Raw genomic sequence first — 26421 nt, forward strand, 5'->3', positions numbered from 1 at the left:
TTGGCACTTACATCTTCTTTTTTTCTGCTATTTACCTCAAGTATATTTAAAGAGATTTGCTGTTGAGCTTTCTTGTGTTTTTTTTTTCTTCTCTAGCTATTTCTTTTTCTCTTTTTTCTTCATTTTTTCTCCCAAGGCTAAAAATAAGAAAGCATCATATTTCTTCACAGCATTGCAAGAATACACCTACTTCTAGTAGTGATTCTCAGCCTTTTCCTGTGTAGGATCAACTCTTTGTTGACAAATTGCACAGGTGTCCAAGTAAGGTCTTACAGTTCCTTGTTCAAAGGTACTAGTATGTCACTATCTCCACTAAAGATAAACAATAAACTACTTTGTGTTATCCAAAAAGTGACTGTTCTAGAAGTCAGTTGTGTATCATTTTTTCTGCAGAATAAGAGATTGTGTCTGATTTCAACAGATAATTAGAGAAGAAAATTTCAATATGGGTATTTAAGATTTATTTTGGCCAATAAATTCAGGTACTATCTAGTAGGATGATCAGCCCAGTATTTTCCGATAGTGTTTTGGGCATAAAAATGGATCTAATTCCATGTCCTGGTAAAAAAAATGAAATAATGCCTTTCCTAAAATCACCTTCCTTCATCCAGAGAGCTTCTTTCTCAGTCAAGAATCTGGGTAAGGAGGACACACTAACACTCTTACTCATCTGTGCTGCTGCCAATTCACAAGTATCTAGCTAGAAACAGAACAGATAAATTCAACTTTCCTGTAAGTAATATCTTAGAAGCTGATGCACTAAAAATGGTTTTAATGTGACCTGTCTATGATACAAATGTCTGCATTTCTCTTCATGTCTTTTATTAGTCTTTCCTTAAAATCTATTCAGTGTTTAAAGTATTGGGGATCAGAGTAACAAGTTACAGTCACCAAGGCTCTTATTTCTTTTAGGAGGTCTTTGTTTTCCCACCTTAACATGTTACCTTGAACTTGGATTCACTTAGGTTCTTCTTATGGGACTCCTCGTATTTGAGGATTAGAAACAAAAATATATACTAAACTGCAAGATTCAAATTTTTTTCTGTCTTTGTTGCAGGTATTTCAGTTTCTGGTGTCCTGTCCTCAGACTCTTGAAACTTACTCTGTTATGAACCTCATTAGTTGCCTTGAGAATGAAGCCAAAATCCTTATCCTAACAGGTCAAACATACCTGGGTTATCATGAATCTCTGTCATGAAAATTGCTGTCTTCACTTTCTCCTTCTTCCCCTTCATCTCCCTTTATTTTATTGAAGAGCATTTTGGATCTTTCTATACAGGGCATGGCTATTTCTGGTTAAGAGGGGTGTGAGTTCAGCCAGCAGTACCAAAACCTGTAATCCCACTAGACTCAGGTAAATTCAAAATGCATTGAACTCTGTTAAGTGCAAATAGTAGTGCAGACACCTAATTGCTTTATGGGGACAGATGGTGGGCATAAAATAGTAAGCTATGGGTATTTTTGAGTTGGTGCTGTCAAAGTGGGTATTGAATATGAAATGGTTCTAGAAATATGAAATGGACGATGCTGTTGATGCGATGCTGTTGTTGAGATTATACTAGTTTTTAACTCTTTTTTTTTGTCTACTAGTTATCTCTCCCTGAATCAATGAAAAGAAACTAGGTGAGCATTAGTTTTTTTCTAAAAGTAGCCACTTGTATCGTATGATGAAGCAGAAATGTTTGAGATCATTTTATGGACATGTATTGCAGGAGAGTGAGTGAGATGTTAAAATAAAAACTGTGCCTTTTCTTCAGGTCTTTCGCTGAAAGGTTGACTCAGAAGGGGTCCGAGTACTGCCCTAGAGCAGCTTGACATGGAGCAGTGCACTGTCAATTGTCCTAACGTCAGCTTTCTTCCTAAGATAAAAGGGTGATGGGGTTCTTTGTCTTAAGCTGAAATGAGTAGCTAAAGGGAGAATCCTTCAGCACAATACTTTAATCGGAAAAAGTGCAAGAAATATGTCTAACAAATGCTGCTCAAAACTTTACTTTTAAGCTTTCAGTTTCTACTGAATCCTTTTAATCTGTACTATAACCTCTTTCTAACCTGCCCTTCTGTGCTGAAGCATTTATTTTCTCTAATGTTTAAAATCTCCTGTCATAAAAATTAATGTTTCTCTTATATCTTAACATAGATTCTACCAATACTTCCCATTTTAACATCTTGTTCTTAGTCATTATGAAACTTCCTTTTTTTTATTCTCTGGGCTCTGCTGGATACTATGTCTCCACTGTTCTTGTTAAAATTGCAGGCAGTTAAGGGCAGGAGTTAGTCAGATTTTGCTTCTTAGTAAGCCAGGCTTTGTGCAATTTGCTCTGCCCCATGTCCATTCTTTTGGGACGAGAAGGTAAAGTGAAATATCTTTGAGATATTGAGTTCCTACGTAACTTACAGGAAGATAGCTGGTGGGGTGACAGCCTTTTCAATTGCCCTTGCTGAAAGATGGCTCACTTAAGTTCAATCTTTATTAGTCAGCACATTTGTAGTGAGAAGTGCCTGTAGGCTCCAACAGCATCTCCTGTGATGAAAAAGCAGGTTGATGGTGAGATGTGAGGTCATGTGAAACCAGATTCTGCCTGTTCTTGCTTCATAGTGTCGCATAAAGATAATAGCTGGTACTTCTAACATAACAAAATTATGGCCAGGTGCTCTTGACCACATTGCTCACCCAACTTGCTACAGCTGATGCTCCAGATCTGCTTTTGTGGATGATACAATATGTGAACTGTCACACCCACCACAGCATCTAACGTAGCATTAAAAAGCTGTCAGGAATGCAGCATGCAGCTCCAACAAGATCTGAGTTCAGATCTGATAGTTCATATGGATTTAGTTATCCCATGATTATTCAGTTCAGATCTGATAGTTCACATTGGTTTGGTTATCCATGATTATTCAGCCTTTATTTTTGAGTGAAGGTTTCACTTCAGGAGTGTCAGCTGCCCCTGCATGGAGTTGAATTAGCATTTTATTGTGTCTGAGTTGTGAATGCATCTGTGCTCTTGCTGCCTAACAGAAGAGACTAGTGCAGTTTTAGAGGCTAATGCCCTGAGTAATGGGCCCAATTCTTTATAGCAAGCATTTAAGGAATATTCTCCCTTCTTGATCACCTGTATTGGCAGGAGTGGGGATTATGTTTCCTGTGTCTAGTTCTTCACTCACTTTGTGATGTGTACCCTGTAGTCCCTTATTTGCCTGACATTGGTTCTAGAGGCCGGAGGATGTGACCAAAATCAAGTGATAGTTTCTATAAAGAAAGCAAAATGTTACAGTTTCTATAAGCAGTTCTGGTGTAGTTTTCCTTTTCCTCTAAGGCTAGCTGAACTTAGTGGTCTGCATATTGGTGGATCTTGAATGCTTCCTAAAGAAAGGAGACAAAGATTTATTCTAAGTTTTGCTTTCTTTGACTATTGCTGTAGAGAGTCATTGTTAGCCACCTTGTTTGTAATTTAGAAGAGGGAGGAGAATGTAAGCTAATTTTTAAACTCATGTAAAAAGGCTTTTCTAAGCAGAGTTTTAAGCACCTCTTTTGCTGTGTCTTCAAGTACTCCATGCTACACTTGCCAATATTCATTCTTTTGCAGTTATTTCTGTGTTTTATTATGGACTGCATCACTTGACATTATAATATTTATATAGTTAAATCATTTGTTTGGAGCAGTCCTAGGCTAGAAGAAAGATGCTTAATCTCACTTCAAAAATATGCACTTCAGGGTAGTGTTGCACTGATGCATAAGAATAATTTGATCACCATAGTTTAAAGTTAAGTATCTGCCTCAAAATGTTTCTGCTGAGCTGGAGTGAAAAGACCCTAGAAGATGTTACTATTGTTAAACTGTAGCCTCAAAAATTTCTTAAAAGACAACCCTTTTGATGTTTATTGAAAGTATTACCTGTTTGCTTCATATTGTCACAACAGCAGAAAGTTTCGTATCAGATCTGAGTGGTAGGAACTAAAATTAAATCCCTTGATCGAAAGGAAAAATCCATGCTTCCTGAAGAACATGAGTTCCAATTTGCTTGCTAAGGTTTGCAAAGAGTGAGCAAAATCTGGTGGTCATAAGGCCCAGGAGGGAGGACAAAGTGGCTGCAGGATAGACTACAAAAGATTTTCATAGTAAAAAGACATTCCCCTTTTTTCCTGCCGTGACACATATCGCAGCCTCAGTCTTGCTTTTAGGATTAATAATTTGCATGGCTGACTGCAAGATGAGTATCTGCTCTGGAAACCTATTTCCGCTAGAGAAAAACACAAGGCTCTTACACATCCTTTTGATTTGCAAGTGACACAAATTGAAATTCAAAGGGGAGTGTCAAGGGATGTAAATGTAATGCATTATTCTTTGAATCCAGATGTGCATATAAGTATATGCATAGATGGTACTACCTTAGTGATATGTGACATATGACTTGAATGATATGTATTTCTTGAATACATGAGAAGTGTTATACCAATGCAGAAGGACCTCTGACTGATACCACCACTCCCCTGTTCTTACAAGATGGTTTTCTTAAAGGACAAAGGGAAATTACTCCTTTTTATATTGGTATAAAACCTACAAGTAGATCAGCTGAAGCTTATAGGATTTGAGCACACATTCATCTCTCTGCTAAAAAGAGAACTGTATCTGCTAGGCTGCTTTAGTCCTGAATGCAGCTAATGGAGACCTCTAGGGCAGTGTTCCCCAATAATTTTTGATCATCCACCCCTATCAGTGGAAGTTTTTTCAACAGATACCCCAATCTATGTATATTTATTTATTTATAGATTATATACCTGCACTACTGTGCTAATATACTACGTACATTATAAAACATACACAAAACCAGAATTTAAACCAGGATGAGCTAAAAATTAAATTAACACTGTTTAATTTTTTAAATTTTTTATTTGTTAACAACAGAGAAAAATGTTTTCTTCCTGCAGCCCAGTAGATTGTCTTGTGCAGCACCCCATGTTGGAAGGCACTGTGCTAATGCCTATGAAAGGATCTTGATAAAGGTTCATGTATGACCAAGCAGATGGTACCTGGATCTTGGCAAGGAGGACTGTGGTAATTTGTGTCCAGCTCTGCCAAACTGCTTCAGTTCAGGCCCAGAAAGAGAATTTCTGTGAAGTGGTTTGAATCCTGCTGCCAGGGATTCTACCAGACCCAGATGTAGCTGTGATGAAAAGCTGTATGTTCACCTGCTTTCTCTGTCTTCTCTCTTCTCCCCAAATAAATAACATTCTAGCTTGCTTAGTAGGCTTGGAGTTTTCTCAGACAGGGGTATAAAAACTCCAGGCCTGGTTTTGCTACTAATAATCTGAAGACTTTTTTTACCCCCTACTAAAAACATCAATGAGGGTTATAGAATCTAGCCCTTAAAGGAAGCACATAAAAAATTCTTGATGTGGAAGGTAAAATGCTACCTATTCAGGGCTATTCATAGTGAGCAGGAAAGGAGCTGTATCAAAGGTGATGGAAGAAGCTGATGGAGTTTCACAGTAGATCTCTTAATTTTATGAGGCAGTCAACATAAAGAATTAATGGAAATAAATGTTGTTTAAATGAGAGCTTTGTGAATATAGTAATAAATGGCTGAGGAACTGGAAGGGCCATGTAAAGGAACAAATCTGTCTATAATATAAAACCAACTTTAGCAGCTAGGTCCAGAAAGCTTAGGAAGTGGGAGGCTCCCCTTTTATTTTTTTTTTTATTTTTTAATGTGAACACAGCATGAAGGTCTTTGAAAATCTCTGCTGTATGAAATCTCTCTTGCTGCTAGGTCCGAGATGAGAAATACAAGCTACTTTCTCCTTTTACAACCTAAACTATGTTCTTACAGTGATTAATTTTTATGAGATCTTTCAGCTTTTAATTGGTTCATATGAAGAAGTGTGGACAAGCTGACCTGTAAGTGTAGCTGTGATCTGGTGCTCTGGAAGGCTATTAGGATGCAATGCCTGTCTGGTGACCTCCAGTCTTTTCCCTGCCAGGTCTCAGGATATAGCACGCTAAGCCTGTGTTTGAAGAGGTGGACTTTGGCTCCAGAGCAACAAAGCATTTTACCTGAAAGGCTGTGGAGGAAAGTACACAGTGCTTTCCTTTGCAAACCTAGTTCTGTAGCCTGATTCCTGCTGCACTTGTGTCCGCCAGCCGTGCAGCATGGCATGGGCTGCGGTGGGAGCTGCTGGGAGCTGAGCAGCTCTGCAGGCTGCACACAGTAGCTGGGCTGAGGTTGTGGCAGTGGTGCTGTGTTGCTGAGGGGCTGCTGCTCAGAGTGGGCAGTGCTGTGCCACTAAGGATCCCACTCTGACTCTATGTGCTGTTTAGCCCTGAGTTGTGTTTCTGGCTTGCTCTCTGCAGATGCAGCTCCCTGAAAACCTTTCCGGGGGTACAGTGGCTTGTAAACACATTTGTGTCACCCTGAAGTTAACACAGGCAATACAAGTAATAAATCCCCTCTTTTCTACAGGGGAATGCCTTTTTTTTTCACTCTTAATTGCTGAAGAAGTGCACTGACTTCTTAAAACTGGCAAGTTGTGGGTTTATAAGAGTTATTAGGAAGCCTAAGCACTTGGAGTGCTGTGGAATGTGTCATGTATCCTGCATGTGGTAAGAGGATCAGGCATGTTGATGTACATGGTATATAGAAGTAATCTACTGAACTTTTCAGCTGCTTGCCTATTTTGAGTTGAGATGTTGAGACAGTGTTCAGCGCTGGTCACTTCTCAGGGCAGGCAGAGCCTGTAAAGGAGTCCTGACCCTAGCAAGGATTGCAAATATGTGACCTCCACTTTGCATCTTAGGTGTCCTAAGAAAATATTAAGACTTTCATCTGCCTCTAAGCCTAATGCACCAGCAAAGAATATGTGGCTTGTCCCAGTATTTTTGACGGTGCTGGGGAAGAACATGGAGAATATAAAGCAAGGGAATTACAAATTTAAAAGTAGGTGTAAGTGCAGATGCAATATGGAGTGATGAGAGCACCTTTGCCTCTTAATCTGGGGTGATGACAGCAGGGAAGACTTTTCTTACTGGGCAGTTGATAAAACTCACCTAGAAATGCAAGTGCACTCTTTCCTACAGAGAGCAGTAAAATCCAAGGGAGGCTGGTACAACCTAAAAGAAACAGGTTTGTAAAAGCCTGAATATTATCCCCATACTCCTGTCGCGAGCCTCCTTGGCAGATTCCAGATTTTGAGCTCTTCTAGCAGACCTGCAGCATCATCCTACTGATCACCCTCTCCCAAATAGGTGCTGCAGTAGGTGCTCACATTGGTTTGTGAGAAGTAGCATTGAATACTTTGGGGACTATGTGCTTACTCTAACAAATACTCCTTTTCTTCTCCAGGAAGAGCCTGTTGCTGCAGGGAAGCAATTGCAGAGACCAGTACTGTACCTAAGCTTATGTGAGATGGAGATGAATCATTAGGAGGTTCTGTACTGAAAATAATGTTTGTGCATTATAAGGTTGTCTCCAATCCTTTACTGAACTGTCTGGATTTCTGATTGCTGTATTCTTTTATTTTATTTTTTTTTTTCATAAATAACTAATTGTTGTACAAAACAGAAAGCCATTTCTTTGTGAGCCTTGGTCAAAAACTGGAGTTTCATTTTTCAATGACATATGTGTGTGTTGTATGTAAAAGGCAGGAGTTGATGTGAAGGCTTTCAGCATCTCCTTAGTTGGGTCATTTATATGGACTTATTGACTTATATTTACAAAAGATAAATTAAATATTCCAATGATTTGCTTGGAAAATATATCAGGCTATTTTCCCTCCTTCAAACACAAAAGCCCTTCCTTTCAAGGCAGCATCCTCACATCAAATATTGCTGATGCTTAAGATGGATTTTTATTTTAAATTTCTGGAAAGGAGCAAGTTGCATGGGAGTAATGATATTTGTGACCAGTGTGTACTAGAACAGACCAGGAGCCTGGGAAAGAAAGATGAGATGGTGGGATTGCACCTGCAAGAGTTACCAGAGCAGGAGAGGAGCTCCCCCATGGAACCATCCCAAAGCGGTCTTCTGGGATTTAGCTATCAAGGTCACCCTGCTGGTAATGGGAGTTGTGCTAACATAAAACTATCCATGCTGCTTTGTATAGTTATTTCATAAATGTGCACAGCTGTGCCCACAGACAGATGTGTAGCTGCTACATGACCTTCTAAAAGCTGTATTACAGGTGGTGTATGAAATCAGCACATTGATGGTCATCTCTAATCTGCTAGATGTGCCCAGTGTCAGCTGGGCTGCCAGGAGCAGTGCAGTAAAACATTAATAGAAAACTACAGTGGCAAAAGAGCGCAGTGGACTATCAGCTGTGGAAGCTGCTGGAGCAGGAATTCCCCTGAGGAGGAGCATATGCAGTCCCACAGCTAAGTAATGTGCAAAGAATTATGTAAAGTGATACAATACAGTATTACTTCAGCATTGACTCTGCTGCTTTAGGGTCTTTGGCTTTTGGAAATTATTTTAACCCTAAGACCTTGTTTTGGGAGGTTCTGTTGGATTTTGGGAAAATGGTGATTGGTCGATTGCAAGATCTCACCACAGAAATTAAGTATATAATTAAAGGTATCAACATCAGCTGCAGAGGGCTGTTTATTCTTTGTACTTGTCACAGCTTGAAAGCTTTGTAGCTTTAAAACATTATGGTAGACACAAAGAAATACTCTCTTAATTAAACAGTTTTTTGCCATGGCTTAAATCTCTAGCAAGGCACACTTCCATGGAAGACTGCCACAACATGTCTGGCATGTTCTCATTCTCGGACCAGTGCTGTTGGTGGCACAACATACATTTGATCAATGAAAAAGGTGTAAGACCTGCATGCTTGGTCTCTTGAAAATGTCTCAAAATTTAGTTGTTCTTCAACAGTGTTTTATCACACAAGGTAATCTACTGAGTGATGGCCAAAATTATTTACCCTCGGTATCCCAGTCTTGATGCCCCGTTGAAGTTCTTCATCTTTTGCAGGCTGAGCTGCCAGCACATGGCAGTATGAAGGAGGAATGGGCAGGGTGCCTTCATTATCACTCCAGGCTTTGGGAGGTCACTATCTCATGAGGGGAGGAGACTGTCTTGTGCTTGGTTGAACCTGACCCATGCCAGGTTGGCCTACTACACTTGATGCTCGAAGGTTTTGCTATAATGCTTTAAAAAGCTGAATGACAGTCTGGATTCAGTACACAGCATGGAAACAAGCTGAATTGCAGGAAGTTCCTTAGTTTGGTAAATACTTCATTAATTTTACTGTTTGTTTTTCTAAATAAGCTCTCTATTTCATTTATCACTACTCAGTGCTGCTTGCTGGGGAAGCCAGGGACTCATAGGACCAGAGTCTGCACGGAGCACCTCTGTTCTGGTTTTCAGTCCACTTTCATTTGTCCTTGGATTGCTTCTAGACACAGCTCTTAATGCTCTCTATGGATAAAAGTCAGACTGCAGTCTGTGGATCCCTTTATTGCTGACGCTGTGAAGAAAACAATCCTCTTTAATGCCGGGGAGGGAAGGGAAAGCAGCCTTTCAGAGGAGCTGTTTGGAACAATTTTTTGACTACGGTTATTATGTGCAGACATGGAGGCATTGTCAAAGGCTTACTTATAAGGTTGGAAGAGTGCAAGCAAATCACACTTTACTAAATAGCTTGGAATAGACTTACTGAAACTAAATGTAGAGCAGAAGTGTGGCTACTGAGAGCCCATGCAAGGTGCAAAGTAAGTTTCTGTAAAGGTGACCTTGTAAAAACTTAGCCAGAAGCATGGGCTGCTGAGAGTGAGCCCTTATAGTCTACAAAAAGTACCATCTTTGAAAGGACTATGTCCAGTTTCTTCTTTCTAAGCCAAGAGTGCCTGCCTGGGAGTTGTTGACTTTTTAAATTGCCTCCTCCTAAGTTGGTTCTCATCTCTAAGCAATTCCACAGTATGGATCATATTTTCAAAATTTATTTTGAATTCTTGTGCAAGACAGTCCCTAAAGGAAGCTTTGTCTATGAAAATAACAGATGCAGGCATCTACTCACCCAAAATACTGGTCAGAATCACAGCTGATATAAATTAGGATAATGCCTTTGACTTAGCAAAGTAGGCTTGCCACTGAAGCTTTGGTAGCTTTTTCTAATGAAGATGAACAAAAGCATGCAGCATAATATCCTAAAAACCTGGATACTTGCTGGCCAGTTCCTACAGGACAGCAGTCTCTGAAATAAACTGGAATAAAACTTAGAAAAGAATTACGTGAACTTACTTCAAGCTGTCTTGACAGGCTTGTCATAATGCTGTCAAACCAGCTATGGTTTGAGGATGGTCTGATGTACATTTCCAGGCCATTAAGAATAGAGCTGATATGAAGACTGATGCTCTGGCAAGCCGGATAATCTCCAGTGCTTCTAAAGGTTACATGAGGAAACCTAGTGTGAACAGAAATTCTGAAAAATGTTAACTGGGGAAATACTAAAACACCATTTTTTTGTTTTCTTGCATTTTTTATTTTTTAGCTCTTTATAATGCACCCTACACATTGAAAAAGATGAGAAATTGTTTTAACTGTCATATTTCATTAATTGACACCTTCCATAAAGATGTCATGATTTTTTTGATGGATGAGTATTTTCTGACAAAAGGCTTCTGTCAGCATCTTTTTATGTTCTCTAAATAAGACTCAAAAATCATGTTGTGCACTTTTGCAAAGGTAACTTGTCAGGAATATAAAACAGTCTCTAATTGCTTGGACTTAGGAAAAAGGAATTAATTGACTTTTTAAACCTTGGTTTTTGAAGGCTGTGCCATATGTTGGAGGAGAAAGTACTTCCCAACGGCCAAAAAAAAAAAGTTTCTGGATTGATTTTGCTTAGGTATGTATATTATACACTTAATGTGCTATTCTCATGGGTGGCTATAAATGGTTAGATTTTTCCTCAAAGAAGATAATAAAATTACTTCTAAATTTGTGAACTGATACTTCTGTCACTCCTGTTTCTGATTTGGGAGTACTGGGGTCTGCTAAGCTATTAATGAAGTTGCATTAATTTCAAAGTCAGCTGTGATAGCTCTACACAAGTCTTTTTTACAAACCATGAAATTTGGGTTATTATATGTAGGGTAACACCTGGGCCTGTCAGAATAATGGGATATTTTATTATGGACCTCGATTGTAGTTTGAATGAGAGCAGAATCTTTTGCACAGCAAAGCAAAAGAACTTTATTTTACTGCATTTTCTCCTTACATATCTGATTTATCCTGCCCAAAATAAAAATGCTTTTGGCCTTCTTAAGATTTGTATGCTATGTTGTAAGCACTGATAGGTTTCAGTATGTTTTGAAACTTTTCGTCTTTTGTCCATCCTTTATTCTGAGTCTGTGAACTCTGAGCTACTAAATTACAGGTTGGTACTCAGAACAGAAAAAATGGGAAAGGATACATGAACCTTTTAAAAATGCTCTCAAAATATTAATTCTGCAAACCAGTTAAGTAAGGAAAAAGCATTGCATTCACTTGGGATTCTTATTTTTTTCCTAATGTGTTGCTCAGCGAGGAAGACTAGAAAGTGATATTGAGCAGGGGGAAGAACATGACCAGTGGGGTCCATCCAAGAGAGTAGACCAGAGATTGTAGGACAACATGCAGGGGCTGCCTGAAGTTCCACCTGAACTTTTTCATAAACTGTTCTGGGTGTTCTGCAGTGGGTATGTTTGCTGAGAAGTTGAGTGTGCAGCCTGCTCTCCTGCTAGACATCAGAGGCAGCGAGGCAGCTGCAGTTTGCCCTGAGCCGAGTTGAGCCAAAACGGGCTCTGCAATGCACACGCTCCAAGGCCAAGCTGCCAGCTTTTGCTTCACAGTCGGATCGCCAGTACAGACACACAAATGGCTTTTCATGCTTCGTTTTTTCATTCATTTTGAGACTATTCTTACAAACGGAGATGTCTCTTTGTGGGAGACATTCCTTCTGAGTGCAAAAGAGAAAATGGAACCAACTAGTCAAAATAACAGTAATGACTTGCAAGGTGGTTGCTGTGGATTGCGCAAGCAAGTACTTGCTGGCAGACAGAGTGAGAAGGAAGAAGAGCTTCTGTGTGTAGGTTGTATCATAACAGAAGTTGTTTTTTTTCCACATCCTGCAAGGTCACTTGGAGCAAGCCCAAAGTTCTGGTGCTGGAGTATGTGCTGCCCAATCAGAGGTTACTCAGTAGAGCTCTGTCCCTGTCCTGTCTGTGCATGGAAAACTGGGTCTGGCTGCATGTTCAGACACTCCAAGAATGCTTTTGCACTTTGTCACTGTCATTTGTATTGGAAACCTGACTGGCTTTTAAAGAAACTCTATGAAAGTAAATATATTCTCCATGCAAACACTCTATAGCAGAGGAGAGAGAAAAATCTGAATTTTACAGTCGTAATTGTATAATCATTCTGAGAATGGACAACTAGGCAAAGCCATTCTTTCATTTGTCTGAGTAAAGCTTTGAAAGCTAAACAGTGCATGTATGAAACACTGAACTCTTCATATCAGTATTTTCTAGGTAAGTGCCATTTAAGTCAATGTAAAAATCCTTTAAAAGTACAAATTAGCTATTTAAGTTCCTTATGCAGACAGTTGGCTCTCTCTATGGGATATATTTGTGTATTTAGAAAGTCACATTTAAATATTTTAGACTGGTTATTAACTATGCAAAACTCAATGTTAAAAAATTCACTTATTTTCCTACTGAAATTCAATGTTGCTCTTGTTATATTGCATATCAGTAAATTATGAATCAGTTGTGCTCACTGTGCCAATAAAGGCTGTTTTTAAGACAATGAGATTATACAGGGGCTTTCATAATTTTATTTAATCAACAATTATGTTGATGTTTGACTCAGAAAGTGATTCAGCTTGCTTTTTAAGAGCTGTGTGGGTTCTGCATGACCAATGAGATACAAAGCTTGTATATTTATTTCAGGAAGGAGAGGAGGTAGCAGGTTCTCTGTGTCTGGAGCAGGACTGCTGGGTAAGGAAGGATTATTGTATCCCATATACCTGGCAGGTTTCCATTATCACTTTTCAAGGTAAACTTGTGCAGTTGCTGAAAATTTAATTACACTAAAATCACATTTTTTTTTGCTTCTGACTGCTCTTACCTCTCTGAAGATGGAGTCCAGCATGTACCTATTGTCCATATCCAAGAGTCTCAAAATTAACATATTTCCCTTTGTAAGACTTAATGTTTTATGAATTCTTGTTCGTTGTAGACAAGGTTTATAATATTACCCTTACACCCCGCATCTGCTTCTGAAGCCAGAAAAAAACTATCTAAGCTTTCTTTATGTGCTACCTGGAAGATTTCCTGAGCACTGGAGTTGAGTTCAATAGTTAATCAAGATTTCATACATAACTAGGAATACACTCTGTTCCATGTGTTGGTATCAAAAAACCATACCTACCATAGAATATAAAAACTTGATTAAGTTATGGGGAAGAATGAAGATACAGAATCATGCATAGATCATCTTTGTGAGTTCTAACAGTCAAGCCAGTGCTAGCAGAAAATAAACCTCCTGATCAAAAAAAGAAAACATTTGTTAAGCAGCTTTATTATTGCACTAGCACTTAAGGTGAAGTAAATATATTTATTCTAGCCCCAAAGTTTTCACCCGATAATGAAAATATTTTATCATTTAAACTGAAATTTTCTCTTCTGTCTTTACCAAAACATGGTTTGTGTGATGCTCTTTCTTCTGGTCTTACAATATAGAGGAATGTGCTTTCAGCTGGAAGTTCCTCAATCTCACAAATTAGAATTTGAAACTAATCTTTAAATAGATGGGTTTTTTTTCCCAATGCACTTATTAAAAAATAAGTCCAGTTTTTTTTGGCATTCTTTGCAATCTGAAGGTTTACTGTTTCAAAGTCTTGATGCTATTTTTGCTGTCCTTCTAGTAGCTTGAGTTCACCAGAGTACACCCAAACATTAAGGCTTATTAGTAAGGCCAACCACAGTGTTTGTGTAATCCCTTGTAGTTCTGTTTCATGGAAAAATTCTGCAAGCTGTAATTGTTGCTGTAACTAGGAATGCAAACTGAGATACAATGGTACTGGAGAACGCAACCTGAGCAATGTGCTAGTGGATCATTGCAGAGCCAGGCTGTGGAATGGTCAATCTTATGCTCTGATGCATCTGGGAGAGCTGATGCTGAGATCCAGACAGCCCTGTAGTGCAAGAAAACCTTGCTCTTGTTGGGCAGAACTCCAAATGAGAAGCTGCATGCCTTCTTTTGATTAGGAGGACTGTTTCAGACAATCCCAGGGCTGAAGGCTGCTGAACTAAGGTGCAGTATTTCTTGGATCCAGCTCTTGGTTTGAGATTATACTCGTGACATTGTCTTTATCACAGGGGTGTAGAGCTGCTTTTAAGTGCTCCCTTGTCTGCTGGGTTTGAAGAGGCTGCTCCTCTCAGGGTATTGGTTTTCACTGCTTCTGTAGAACATAGAATGTTCCCCACCCTTACCTGGTAACTAAAACACTACCATGAGATGCAAGCATGAAAACTACTACTTTTAGAATGGAGCTTGGTTAGTTTGCAGGAGGGATTAGAGGGGAGTGGGCTCTAAATACTGGTGTCTGCATCCCTGGTATTGTGGGTTTGATGTTCCTAATTCAGTTTAGTGTAATCTGGTGTCTGACTGGCTGACCTTGTAACACTCATACAGTGCTGCCAGCCCTTAGAGCCTCCTTTTATCACCCTCCTCTTATGGAGTAGTTGAAACTGGCAGAGAAAGGTGCAAGATCAGTGAAATGCTAGAGTAATTGCAGCATGGGGCTGCAAGGCTTATTACATTATGGGAGGAAGAGGAGCAATGCATGCATTACAATGCTAAAAATATTTCCTGTGATGTGGGACAGTGATACTAGCCATATGGTAGCTGTGATTTGTTCTGGTAATGTGTTTTCTTGGGGATATCAGAGTGCAAGATAAAACTCTAATGTGGTGGCAGAGGCACAAAACTCAAAAACACATAGACCTTTATATGACTCCGTGTGGAGCAGGGTCAGATATGAAAGTCATGGAATTATGACAATGCATTAGAGGTGCAGGAGAAAAGGTGGGATCAAGTTATAGAGCTTAGGAATTATGTCATCTGGGATGAGGGCAATGCTGTCTCTGGAGGACTCACATTGTCTTTCTGTGCTGTTTGGAGGAAGGCACTGCTTTGACATGCATATGGACAAATGAAAGACTATCCAGAAAGAGTTCAAAGTTGCTAAGGACAAAAGTTGCAGATATTGTGTAAGTGGAGAAATAAAATGCCTGCTTGTCTCACTGCAAAGGCCTGCATGCTGCAAAGTAATGAGCGCGCAGAGCAGAGGGAGGAACATTTCATAGTGTATAGTATCATACAGGAGGGAGAATATGGGGGAGGGGAAGTTTCTTGATGAAGTCCGTCAGGCAATGGGTACATGCCATCATTCACATGAGAAAAATTAATCATTCTTTTAATTTCTGGTGTTGGACGTGCCTTGTGGTTATCAGGAGTGTGCCTATCTTTCCTTCTTTTATCCTAGGTCCAACACGAAAAATGCCCCTGACTGCCAGTGCCATGGACTTTTTTCAGCTCTTTGTTCCTGACAATGTACTAAAGAATATGGTGGTCCAAACCAATATGTATGCAAAGAAATACCAGGAGAGGTTTGGTAGTGACGACGCCTGGATTGATGTCACCTTGACAGAAATGAAGGCCTTCTTAGGCTACATGATATCAACCAGCATCCACCACTGTGAGTCTGTTCTCAGCATCTGGAGCAGCGGCTTCTACAGCAACAAGAGCATTGCACTTATCATGACACAATCAAGGTTTGAGAAGATTCTGAAGTACTTCCACATTGTGGCCTTCCGCTCGAGCCAGACAACGCATAGCCTCTACAAAATCCAGCCTTTTCTGGACTCTCTGCAGAATGGCTTCGACTCCGCTTTCAGACCTTCGCAAGCCCAGGTAAGAGTTAAGCTGTTGGAGGGAACATCTGCCCTGTGCACTCTGGTTGTCTCACGGGGACAGAAAGTGCACAGCACAGCTGCCTGGGGAAAGCTGGGGCTTCCCAGTGTGCAGCTGTGCTGCAGTGCCTCCATGAAGCAAGAGAGGGAGCAGCACTGTCCTGTGCAAGTGCTCATCAGTGTCAGTGCCAGCATCAAACAGGTTTCAGTGGTGCTCTCTGAGCTGGAGCTGTTTGCTTTAGTGACCTAAACAAGCCTGGGCACTTCTCAGTGAGGCTGGCCACCAGTAGGTTTTGCTGTCCTGAGGATGGGAGGTTGCAGGTTGTGCAAGGGTAGAAAGGGCAGAGCTGGTGCAGCTGGGCTGGAGGGAACCAGGCTGAGTTGGATGGAGGAGTTTGAGAGTGACTGTCCCTGATCTTAGCAGTAGGTGCTTGCTGTATGGTCCAGTAACCCTGCTGCTTCTTCAGGACTGGAAGGAGGGACAGGTGAAAATCTTTTAATATTCATCATAATCTATTTAAACTATGCTCAATACAAATTATCTGCTTTTGAAGCTGTTGCTACTGGTCGTGTTCAGAAATCTGGAAAGAAAAAGGAATATGCATGAAATACGTTACTGCTTGATACAACTTTTCAATCAGTTCTCTATTTCCAGAATATAAATATTTCACTTAGGCATTTGGAAAGGGTGTTGTGTCCATAGTCCTCTTTTTCTTCCTCTTTCCCCTCTGAAGCATCCCATTTTTGCCCACTTCACAAAACTAATAAAGGCATAGATGCTACACATCCATTGAAGTGTGCCTAAAATAAATGGTAGGTGATCACAGTTTATTTTATAGACAATAAAAATCATACCTATATAACCTATATAACAGCTGCCTAAAAAGCTGTTAAGGAGGAGGAGGAGGGAGGAGTGCTCTCACTAAGCTATGCAAGGTATGTTTCCATTAAGACAAAACAGTCAGTGAAAAACATGGAACTGTTGGGACTGAGCTCCCTCAAAGATATGAAATCTAATCCTTATGGCTGCTGACTTCAATGGGCAGAAGATAAAGGCTTCAGAAATTGATCACTGTGTCTAATGCAAATGCTTATAATGATGTGCTGTGGCACATGCTGTGAGTACAAATCCATTAAAGGATAAGATTTTATTTGCATGTATATCTCTTCTCCCATTTCCCATCCTGAGCAAAGCTTGAAAATTGAATTGACAAAATCTAAGCACCCTGTTTGCAGTGGCAAAACATCTAAATCTTCACAAGCAAAATGTATTATTATCCTGAGCTTGGTAAGGAGATGCTACATAGAAAAAAATAAGGGGGAAGAAGTAGAAACAGCCCAGTTTTCTTCCTTCCTCCTCCACTTCTCTGTTCCTTTGTCAGTGTTTACGTCAGAGATTTCTATGCAGCATGTTTCAGTGATACTGAGTGGAACAAAAAGCACTAAAATAAAGCTTCAAAAATAACTCTGTGAGAAAGGATAAGGTTTTGAATCTGTTGTTAAAAATACCCTAGTGTACCTCCAGTTGGCTTCTGGGGGGTGTTCCAGGCTTCCTTCTGAATGGAGCCTTGTGTGTGACATCCTCCTGGGTGCCATCAGTCAGGGCAGCACACTACCTGTCTCAAGAGATGAGGACCCCATCTGCTCAAAACAGTAGGAAAGACGTCTCCCTGCAGATTGTCTTGAATGCAGACTGCAGTAAACATGAAACCCAGAATGCCCAGTGAGAAATACCAGAAATAATTAAAAATAATAAACCAGTTGCACATAAACAAATGGAAAGATGAGCGGAAAGAACCACTTAGATGGGATTTTGGAAGTTCTGCCTCTGAAAGCCAATTGGAGAGGGGGCCCAGGTTTCTGTGATTAGTGATACCTGAAATCCCAAGTTCAGAATGGATTTGTTGCTTAAGGTATCTTAAACATGAAAGTTGTGGTGCCTGTGTGGCTTGTTGCTGACCCACCCACCATCTCTCCTACACACCAGCTTTATGTTACCTTGTAAGTGGCATCAAACAGCTAAATCACAGTTCCTGTTGAATGTAGCAGGGCTGTTTGGGCTTATGGGTAGGCTTGTTACTGATTTTTTCCTCTGGCAGTGTGGACTCACAGAACACAGATTAGGAAGATGCCATGTTTAACTCACCCCTATGGACAGAGCAGGGACAATCTACATCCATCAAGTAGTACAATATCTGCCTTCACAGTTATTTCTTCTACAGAGTTGATATTTTCTTTTTTGAGAGCTAGAAAAGATTCTTCAAGTGTAACTTCAGTCAGAAAATACTTAGGAGTTTTTATCTTGTCTGTGACACCTCCCCCTGCCCAAATGTGCCTGCAAAAATACCACAGTTGCTATGAAAGGAAACAGGGAGAAAAAACTATGCCGGTATACCAAAACAAAGAAAACAATCTAGTGAATTATAATTATTTTGCTAAATATACTGAGCAAACAAAAGGAAATAATTACTCTCCAGCTTATGAAGGAATTGCAAGTCCAGAACATTTTAATTGTGTATCAGCAATGCTAGCTGTAGTTTCTGAAGTCAAAAATACGGTGTTCTGACCTAGATTGGTAAAAAAAAATGACAGGAATATTCTGTGCATCTTATCCCTCCTTGACATCATCTGTATAAATGAACACTACCTCTACCTGAGCAACAAGAGGTGATTTGGGTGTGTTCTTGTAAGCAGTGTTATTTCTTTGCTACTTAGCTTTGTAGCTGTGCTACTGTCTGCAAGCCTGAAGGAAGGGAGGATGCCCTCCCTGCACTCGGGAGGTACAGAGCAACAAATTCAAGGGTACTTACCTGCCAAGGATATACACTGAATTCCAGAAACCAGAGGAGTTCAGGGAAAATAATATCACTGCTCAAATATCCTTCTGTGCCTGCTGAGTATTTATATGCTCGTCAGCAGGATATGGCTAGACAGTATTGCTGTCTCTGTCTGTCCCTGAGAGAGGTGTGGGAGAGATGAGGAGCATAACTCCAGGTTCTTTCTGCTTCCCTCTCCCTCTAAAGTACCTTCTCTTTGGTGTTTTGGAACCAAACAGTTTTGCATCTACCCAGTGAAATATCAGCTGGTAACAGTCACCTGCTCTCCAGCAGGAATGAATTCCCTGGCAAAAAGAGAGAAATGAGTCCAACCTCTTGCTCCAAGAGCACAGTGCTCAACTTTGACCAGTTACTGGGCAGCTTCTTTGTGTTTCACTATTGGTATCATAGGGTACAGCTAAGGAGTTTCACCATAGCTCTTCCTAACCAGCTCACAGCTTTAGATGACAGCCTCTTTGAAAACACAGAGGGGCAAAACCAGGCTGGTCAACTTGCTTTTCTGTCCTCATGCTTTAATGTTCATTTGATATTGGGTATTTTCAAATCATAAGACTTTGCTTGTGCTGTACCTCTATATTTCAATTTTCCTGTTCTCAAAATGATTCTTTAGGAGTTGAGGGTGCTGATCCCAAATGAGAATCATTCTGTCTTAGCATTTCTGTGAGTGTGACACAAATACATAAATCTGCAAAGAACGCTGGCCAAGTATAAGGCATTGAGCAAGAGAAAGACAGACAGAGGAGCATTAAGAATATTGAGTAGCAAGGTAAATTTCTGATGTCCTGTAGCTCTTGGCCAGTTGATCCTTTCGTGAAGCCAGATTTTAGGGAGAGTTTGGCAACAGAAAATGATGACAATTCATTGCTATTTTTAAATTACCTAATGGTAATGGAGTTCTGTAAGAACTGACTTTTTGTTTTTTAAGAGGATTGATTGATGACTGAACAAATGGGCAGAGGAGTATGGAATCATGGCTCCACTGGGGGTCAGAGTTAACCTTTGAATGATGGCAAAGAGGATCTGTAAAGTTTGAATTTGAAAATGAGAAGAGAAAGAATCTGTCTGATATACGGGAGAAGTACTATGAGAGAGAAATAAAGAAAAATGATGTGGTCAGTGTGATGGATTAGGAAAATGGCTTTCCAGCAGCAGTCTGTAGGAGAAGTAAAACTGTTGCAGGATGGTTGTGGGTTTTTGATGTAAACTTGTCTGGGTGGGTGGGTTGTTACTCTAAAATGAGTGCCATTTTAGAGCTCTTACTCAGAAAGCATGGAAAATACAGGCATTGCCTGGCTGAGGAGATTCTGGAAGTAGGAGGTAAAGACTGACATTCAAATTCACTAGCCAGTGATATCTGTAGTAATACAGGAGGAGTGGGACATCTACAATGACCAAGAAAGGAAATACTGAGGGGTTCTTAAAGGAAGGGAGATGTTCTCAAATGCAGCATAACGGAATCAGAACTGGCAGCTAGATATGCAAGCAGAGATGTCAGACACCAGCAAGAGAATTTAGATTAGACAGGAGGAGCTTTGGAGCAGAGAGGCAGAAGCACGAGCTAGTCTTGCAGGAGGAATGACCGACATGCATCCAGACACAGTTACCAAGGGGCCTCTGCAACTGGATGGTATCCAAAAGCCTGAGACAAGGCAAGGTGAAGCAGCTTCTCCAGGAGACAGGAGAAGAGAGGAGGGTGAAGGCTGAAGAGACAGCCTGTGTTGTGGACAGCCATGGAGCTCAGGGGGAGATGTTTCCTGGATCTGTTGGGTCGATATCTAAGTATATGGAGTCCAGGAGTTCCAAGTACAAAAGACTTAGTGATTCAGGGCTTTGTCTACAAGCCTGTTTGGATTCTGGTGAGAGAGGATGGGTGGAATTTTGGGTGGAATTTTTCCTGGATCTGTTGGGTCGATATCTAAGTATATGGAGTCCAGGAGTTCCAAGTACAAAAGACTTAGTGATTCAGGGCTTTGTCTACAAGCCTGTTTGGATTCTGGTGAGAGAGGATGGGTGGAATTTTGGTGTGGAAAGAGCATTGGAAATGGTCTAAAATGGAGAAGACAGAAACGCGCTCCTGACAGTGGCTGCTCTGTTCTGTGAGTGAAAGATATTGTGAGACAGAGCAATTGATGGAATCCCATCTTGGAATCTTGCCTTTGCAACACTTAGAGTGAAAATACATATTGAGGGGAGAACAAAGAGTGAAAGTATGGCAGGTAGGTCTATCAGGGATAAGGATTACTATAAAGAAGGAAAGGAAAGGGATAGCAGTGGGGGAACAAAGCAACTAGATGATGAGCTTCTGAGATCTGAACAGAACTGGGAATTTGAGAGAAGAAAATTGATATTTCTATGAAGAAATCCACAAACTATCTTACATCATAGGAAGTCAGAACAGGAAGTGGGGAGTACTTGGGGAGTGAGAAAAAGATGGTGAAGAGGCGGCCAGGAATACATGTAGGAGTAATTAAGCCTGAAAGTAGGTTTTTATCAAGGAAGATGAGAAGCAGGAAAGAATATGCCATGGGGGCGGTAAGCTCACTCCTGTAAAAGTGTGTATTGCAGCAGCAGCAAGAATGGGGAATACTGAGGGAGCAAATATACCTTTGCATGAGGATTTGGCAAATAGATGGATTTGAGATTACAGGAAAAGCAGGGAGACTGAGAATACAGGAGGGTGAGCAAACTAATGGATTGGGATGGGCCAGTAGCAACAGGGCTAACTTTCGTCCTAAAACCACTGTGTCAGTGCCAGGGGCAGGCACAGCCCATACAGTGCCTTGCTTGAAAAATTCTTTACAGCTGTTGAAGCAGTGGTTGCATGTGGAGGAGTGAAAACCCCTTGTCCCCTACGCTCTGAAGGAAGCTCTAGGATTTTTAGTTCATTTTCCTTGCCTGTCCACATTTTGTCTCTGCAACGATAGCAAATCTTTCTCTAATCTGTTCACAGTTTTATTCCCTCTTCACAAAAGTTGACTTGGAATTTACAGAGAAATTACTTAAATTCAGTACAGAGGAACGAAGGAGGGAAGGCAGGGCTGAGCATGGGCAGGAAGAAAAGGAAGATGGAGAGAGGTTTTAAATATTCAGATTTTCTTTCTAGATGTATGGCTGACAGGCCTTACTGTGTCATAGAAGGCAGAAGGAGTGTCAAGGGTAAACAGGATGCAGTAGAGCTGCTGCAAGGAGCTGTGGTGCAGAGGGAAAGAAGCTAATGACAGAGGGTAGAAGATGTCCTAAGGTGATGCTTATACAGCCTTTTCTTTCTGCTGCTCTCCATCCTACAGCAGGGAAGATTATAACAGTGGAACCACACCACTCAATGGGATCTAGCTGGTAAGAGAGCCTTTCCAGAAGCTGAGAAATTCTTAGCTATGTATCCAACCCTATCCCAAAGGATGTGCTCCTTCCCTCTGCACTTGAGAAGCAGAAAGGCAAAAGCGAATGAGGACAAGTTTAATATTTGCAAAATGCTGTTCAGAATCCTCTGGGGCAGAAGCAGGAAATGCCCCAGATGGCCTTTAGATAGGAAGGGTTCTGTTCTGAACCTTGAGGGAGGAAGATGTGGCTTCAGTGGGGAAACAGGGCAGCTGCAGCTGGAAGAACAAATAGCTTTGTGTACAGCTCTCCTTGCTCGCATCTGCATTTTGGTGTATAATTTGAACATTTCACAAGAGTGCTTTCAGATGGTCCTGTGAATGTTTCATGAGTCGTTAAGAAGTGGAGTGCGTACAAATGACAGTGTGCAGCCATCACTGCAGGGGGGCGGCACATGTGCCTATTTTGGGCTGCCAGAGTGATGTTCAGCAAGCATCTTGTGTTCAGGAGACCAGCAGCTGCTCATCTCTGGTGCTTAACTGCTCATCCACCACATCTCTCTGACAAGCATCACTCCTAGGTGTAGTGCAGCTTTGTTCTCATTTCTGCCACTGACTTTGCAGATGTGCACAAAAGTAGCACACATGCATGTGTGGAAAGGCTTTGGCTGAGGGTGGGAGCCTTTGCATACCTGTATCTGAGCCTGTCTCCTGGAGGGATGGTCACTGGAAAAGAACAGACTCCTTTAAATTATAACCCGTCTGACTCTTTTGCATGTCTTTACAAGGACATGAATTATGGCCTGCTGGGACTGCTTTCCCTGCATATACAAAGAGGGGAGCCTGCAATGACTTGCTCTGATTTCGATGTACATGTCTGAGTTTGGTCAGCATTCATCAGCTGAGACCTTTCAACAGTTTGCAAGTCTGTAATTTCACAAGTGGCTTGCTAGACAATTTGCACATTGTGCAGTCAGGTATGTGTATGTTATGCACAGCTGCCTGTGAGCTGTGGGGAGCTACTAGTGCTTTTCTATAGGTGAGTTCCACAGTGAACTGCTTACATCATCTAGATGCAGAATGCAGAAGCTGCTTCACTATCATAGGTCCTCATTACTTGCTCCAGTCTGCCTTATCTTTACTACTCCTGCCTCTGGTGGTTTATCCTTGTCTCCTTTTGTCAACTTTTCAGCTCCTGAGGCAAGACAGACTTCCCTAAAGCTGCTGCTGCTAGGAAAAATATTTTCTGTCTCTTTACCACCTCCTTAAGTGGCAGCAGAAAGCATCTTTTTCTCCCTTACCTTCTCTCTCTTTATTATGTGTTTTCCTTTGCTATAACCAAGGAATGTACTTTACAATGAATTGTAAGGGATGTTTGGGTGGAAGACATTCTGCCAAACAATATGAAGCTTATGAAGAAGCATGGTAAAATGCTTCTAAAAATCCACGCTCCCTGCCCCATGCCCTGTATCATTTTGGAGGGATGTTGAACTCTAGCGGATAGCAAGAAATGAGAGCTGTGCCTTGCAGTGTTTGCAAATTACGTGTAAAGCAGCTACCCATAATGGAGTGTGATTGGTCAGGCTTTATTTTTTGTTGGATGGTAGCATCAAACAAAAGTGGGTTTGCTTCCTTGGGGTGATGCACATATGCACAGTGCAGGGGTTGTATTTCCTTGAAAGCAATTAAAGCACCTTTTTTTTAGCAAACATGTATTCTGTTTCTTTCCCTGCCTCTTTTCTTGCAGGTGCTACATGAGCCCCTGATAGATGAGGATCCTGTTTTCATTGCGACCTGTACAGAGAGGGAGCTGCGCAAGAGGAAAAAGAGGAAATTCAGTCTTTGGGTTCGGCAGTGCTCATCCACTGGTTTCATCTGCCAGGTGGGTTTTACCTCTTCAAATGTCTTCATTCAGTTCCAGCAGGCCCTTAAATGTACAGTAGGACCAAAGGTAGCAGTCACTTCACTTGGTTACCTAGCCAGGGGCTGCAGTCTGAATGCAGGAGGCCTCTGACTCCGGCGGATACAAAACGTGACGGACAGTGATGACAAGTTCCTCATGCTTTGTTTGCTGTATGGTTTAACTGAGAGCTTCTGTCTCTAATACTGTCCATATGGCTGCCAGCCTTCAGCTAATTACATTGAAATGCAGTTAAAAGGTCTGTCTGTTTGTATATCCTAAGTTTATCTAAATATCTTGGTACTGTGACTTGTCATTTTTAATGAGTCAGATTTTCTCTCTTATAACACTGCACCTGTGATAGCCAGTGGTGTTCAATAGACTAAATCAATATGGTACCAAGATGTCAATTTTTCTGTGAGAAACATATTAGCGGAGGCCCCTATTACACATCTTTTCACACATCTACCTCTCAGTCAAAGAAATAAAATCTGATGTGGCTTCAAGGTGAGATGTCAGCTGGAGTGAGAGACATGTTAAAGGGTTTGTTTGTATTGTTGTAAGGCATTGGGGACATCTTCTCAAATTCTCAGATTCCCCAAATAGCTGATGTATTTTGAGAGCCTTGAAAAATCTGGTCATTTATTTTGATGCTTAGAGGTGAGGGGGCAGATGTTTTCCAGTATTTCTTTCTCCCAAGAGCTCCTGTGAAAGCGTTGCATCCCACATGTTCCAGAGAGGTAGGATGTGCGCCCTGCTTGCTAAGGCTGAATACATGTCAGAACAGGGCCTGTGGATTTGCTGCAGTTGAACATTTTTTCAGAGCAGGATTAGGCTGGTGAATCATCATAACTGTTTGAGCAGCTGTGCAGGAAAAGAGGCTCACTGGGAGCAGGGGTTTGTATTTTCAGCAATGTTGTTCACTCTGAGAAGAAATTTAGGATCCTACCTCTTCCATCTAAGTTTTAAAGAAGCTATTTTTTCTGATACAAAATAGACTCACCTTGTGAAGCATGCTTGGAAGTTTCTGGTCTCAAAGCTCTTGGAAAGTCATTTGCTATACAGAGGCAGTGTCTTTGATCTCCAAGGAGAACTTCACCAGTCCTACATGCAGTTGATTATTGGAGCATATTTAGTACAGCAAGCACAAAGTCTGCTCAGCTCTTGCCACGCTCCCCTCAGCCAACTGCCACAAAACTAAGTCTTCAGACATGCCAGAGGTTTCAGATTCTGAGATATAATTATGTTGCACCTCCTGTCCTGTCCACTGAGAGATGAAATTAATGGAATGTCAAATTAAACAGAATAGATATTCAGCACCACCCTAATCCTCCCACTCCCTTAATGAATTAGATGCTCATGCTTCACTTGCATCCGGATGACGTCCAGGATTATTTTACCAGCTGCCTTCTATTTTCATTCCTTGACTTGGCTGTCATTATCAACATGCTGAAATGACTGGGTGGAAGGGACCTTAGTGAAGAAGAATATACCTTCATGCTAAAATGGAAAAACCTGATTTGGGGAGGATGGGCAACTTCAATTTTGATACGATTGAAATGCTATGTTCACACTTACAAGCCATTTTTCAGAATCCAAAACACCTCTTTGGTGCCTACTTGGTGTATTTAGAGTATTAAATAGGTTTTGATTTCTTTCCTCTGTTAAACAAAGGAAGAGAATTGATCTAAATCAGAAATAAATCCAATGTTTTCTCCTTTGTGTAAACACATCTCTTGTGAAGAAAGGACTTGTTGCTTGATAGTTAAGGACTGACTTGTCTATCACTTGCCAACTGTTGGAAAAAACCTTCAAAATATGCATATTCTCTATAATACTGTCTGAGTGAATTTCCTCCCTCACTGCTTCTACATGATGACATTGTCCTTTTATTCAAGATAAATAGGGCTATCAACACTTCATAAATCAGGATAAATTGGTTTCAAAAATTGGAATACTATGTATCTATAAAAAGCTAGGCCCACACAGAAGAGAGGAGAGACCTAAGTATGACTGGTTTTCAGGGACAGAAGGAACCTCAAGAGGTCTGTGATGCTCCTGGCCATAAACAATGTCCTCCAATCCTGAATTATAAGCCTGGTGTTAAAAAAAAAATCCATCTGAGGAGACATATTAATTTTCCCAGTGTTCTGCTTTTCCTAGGGTCAAAAGGATTGGTTGGATTTTCCTAATGAAAAATGGATATGCCACATGCTGAGTTACTGTGTGAACTCTGGTTGACAGCTCACAGGTGAATTGTTAATGTTAGGAGTTTCAGCTGTTTGTCTCCTCAAATTCCTGTTCCTGCTTGTTCTTGTGAACAAAACTTTGAATCAAATTTTTGGATATGAATAAACACTCTTTTTTGATGGCTCATAATTTACTTTTTTAAGGAAATAGTGTTTCGTT

The 26421-nt window shown here is 40.8% G+C and overlaps 1 protein-coding gene across 1 annotated transcript in view; it reads left to right on the plus strand.

Annotated features, from left to right (window-relative positions):
- PGBD5 (piggyBac transposable element derived 5) overlaps positions 1 to 26421 on the plus strand; it is a 74770-nt gene that overhangs the window by 17669 nt on the left and 30680 nt on the right. Inside the window, exons 2-3 of the mRNA XM_021527145.3 lie at positions 15532 to 15959; positions 23860 to 23994. Coding sequence (XP_021382820.1) covers positions 15532 to 15959; positions 23860 to 23994 — 563 coding nt within the window. The remainder of the gene's footprint in view (positions 1 to 15531; positions 15960 to 23859; positions 23995 to 26421) is intronic.

This window comes from Lonchura striata, chromosome 3, assembly GCF_046129695.1.
Source record: "Lonchura striata isolate bLonStr1 chromosome 3, bLonStr1.mat, whole genome shotgun sequence".
Classification (NCBI taxonomy): domain Eukaryota; kingdom Metazoa; phylum Chordata; class Aves; order Passeriformes; family Estrildidae; genus Lonchura; species Lonchura striata.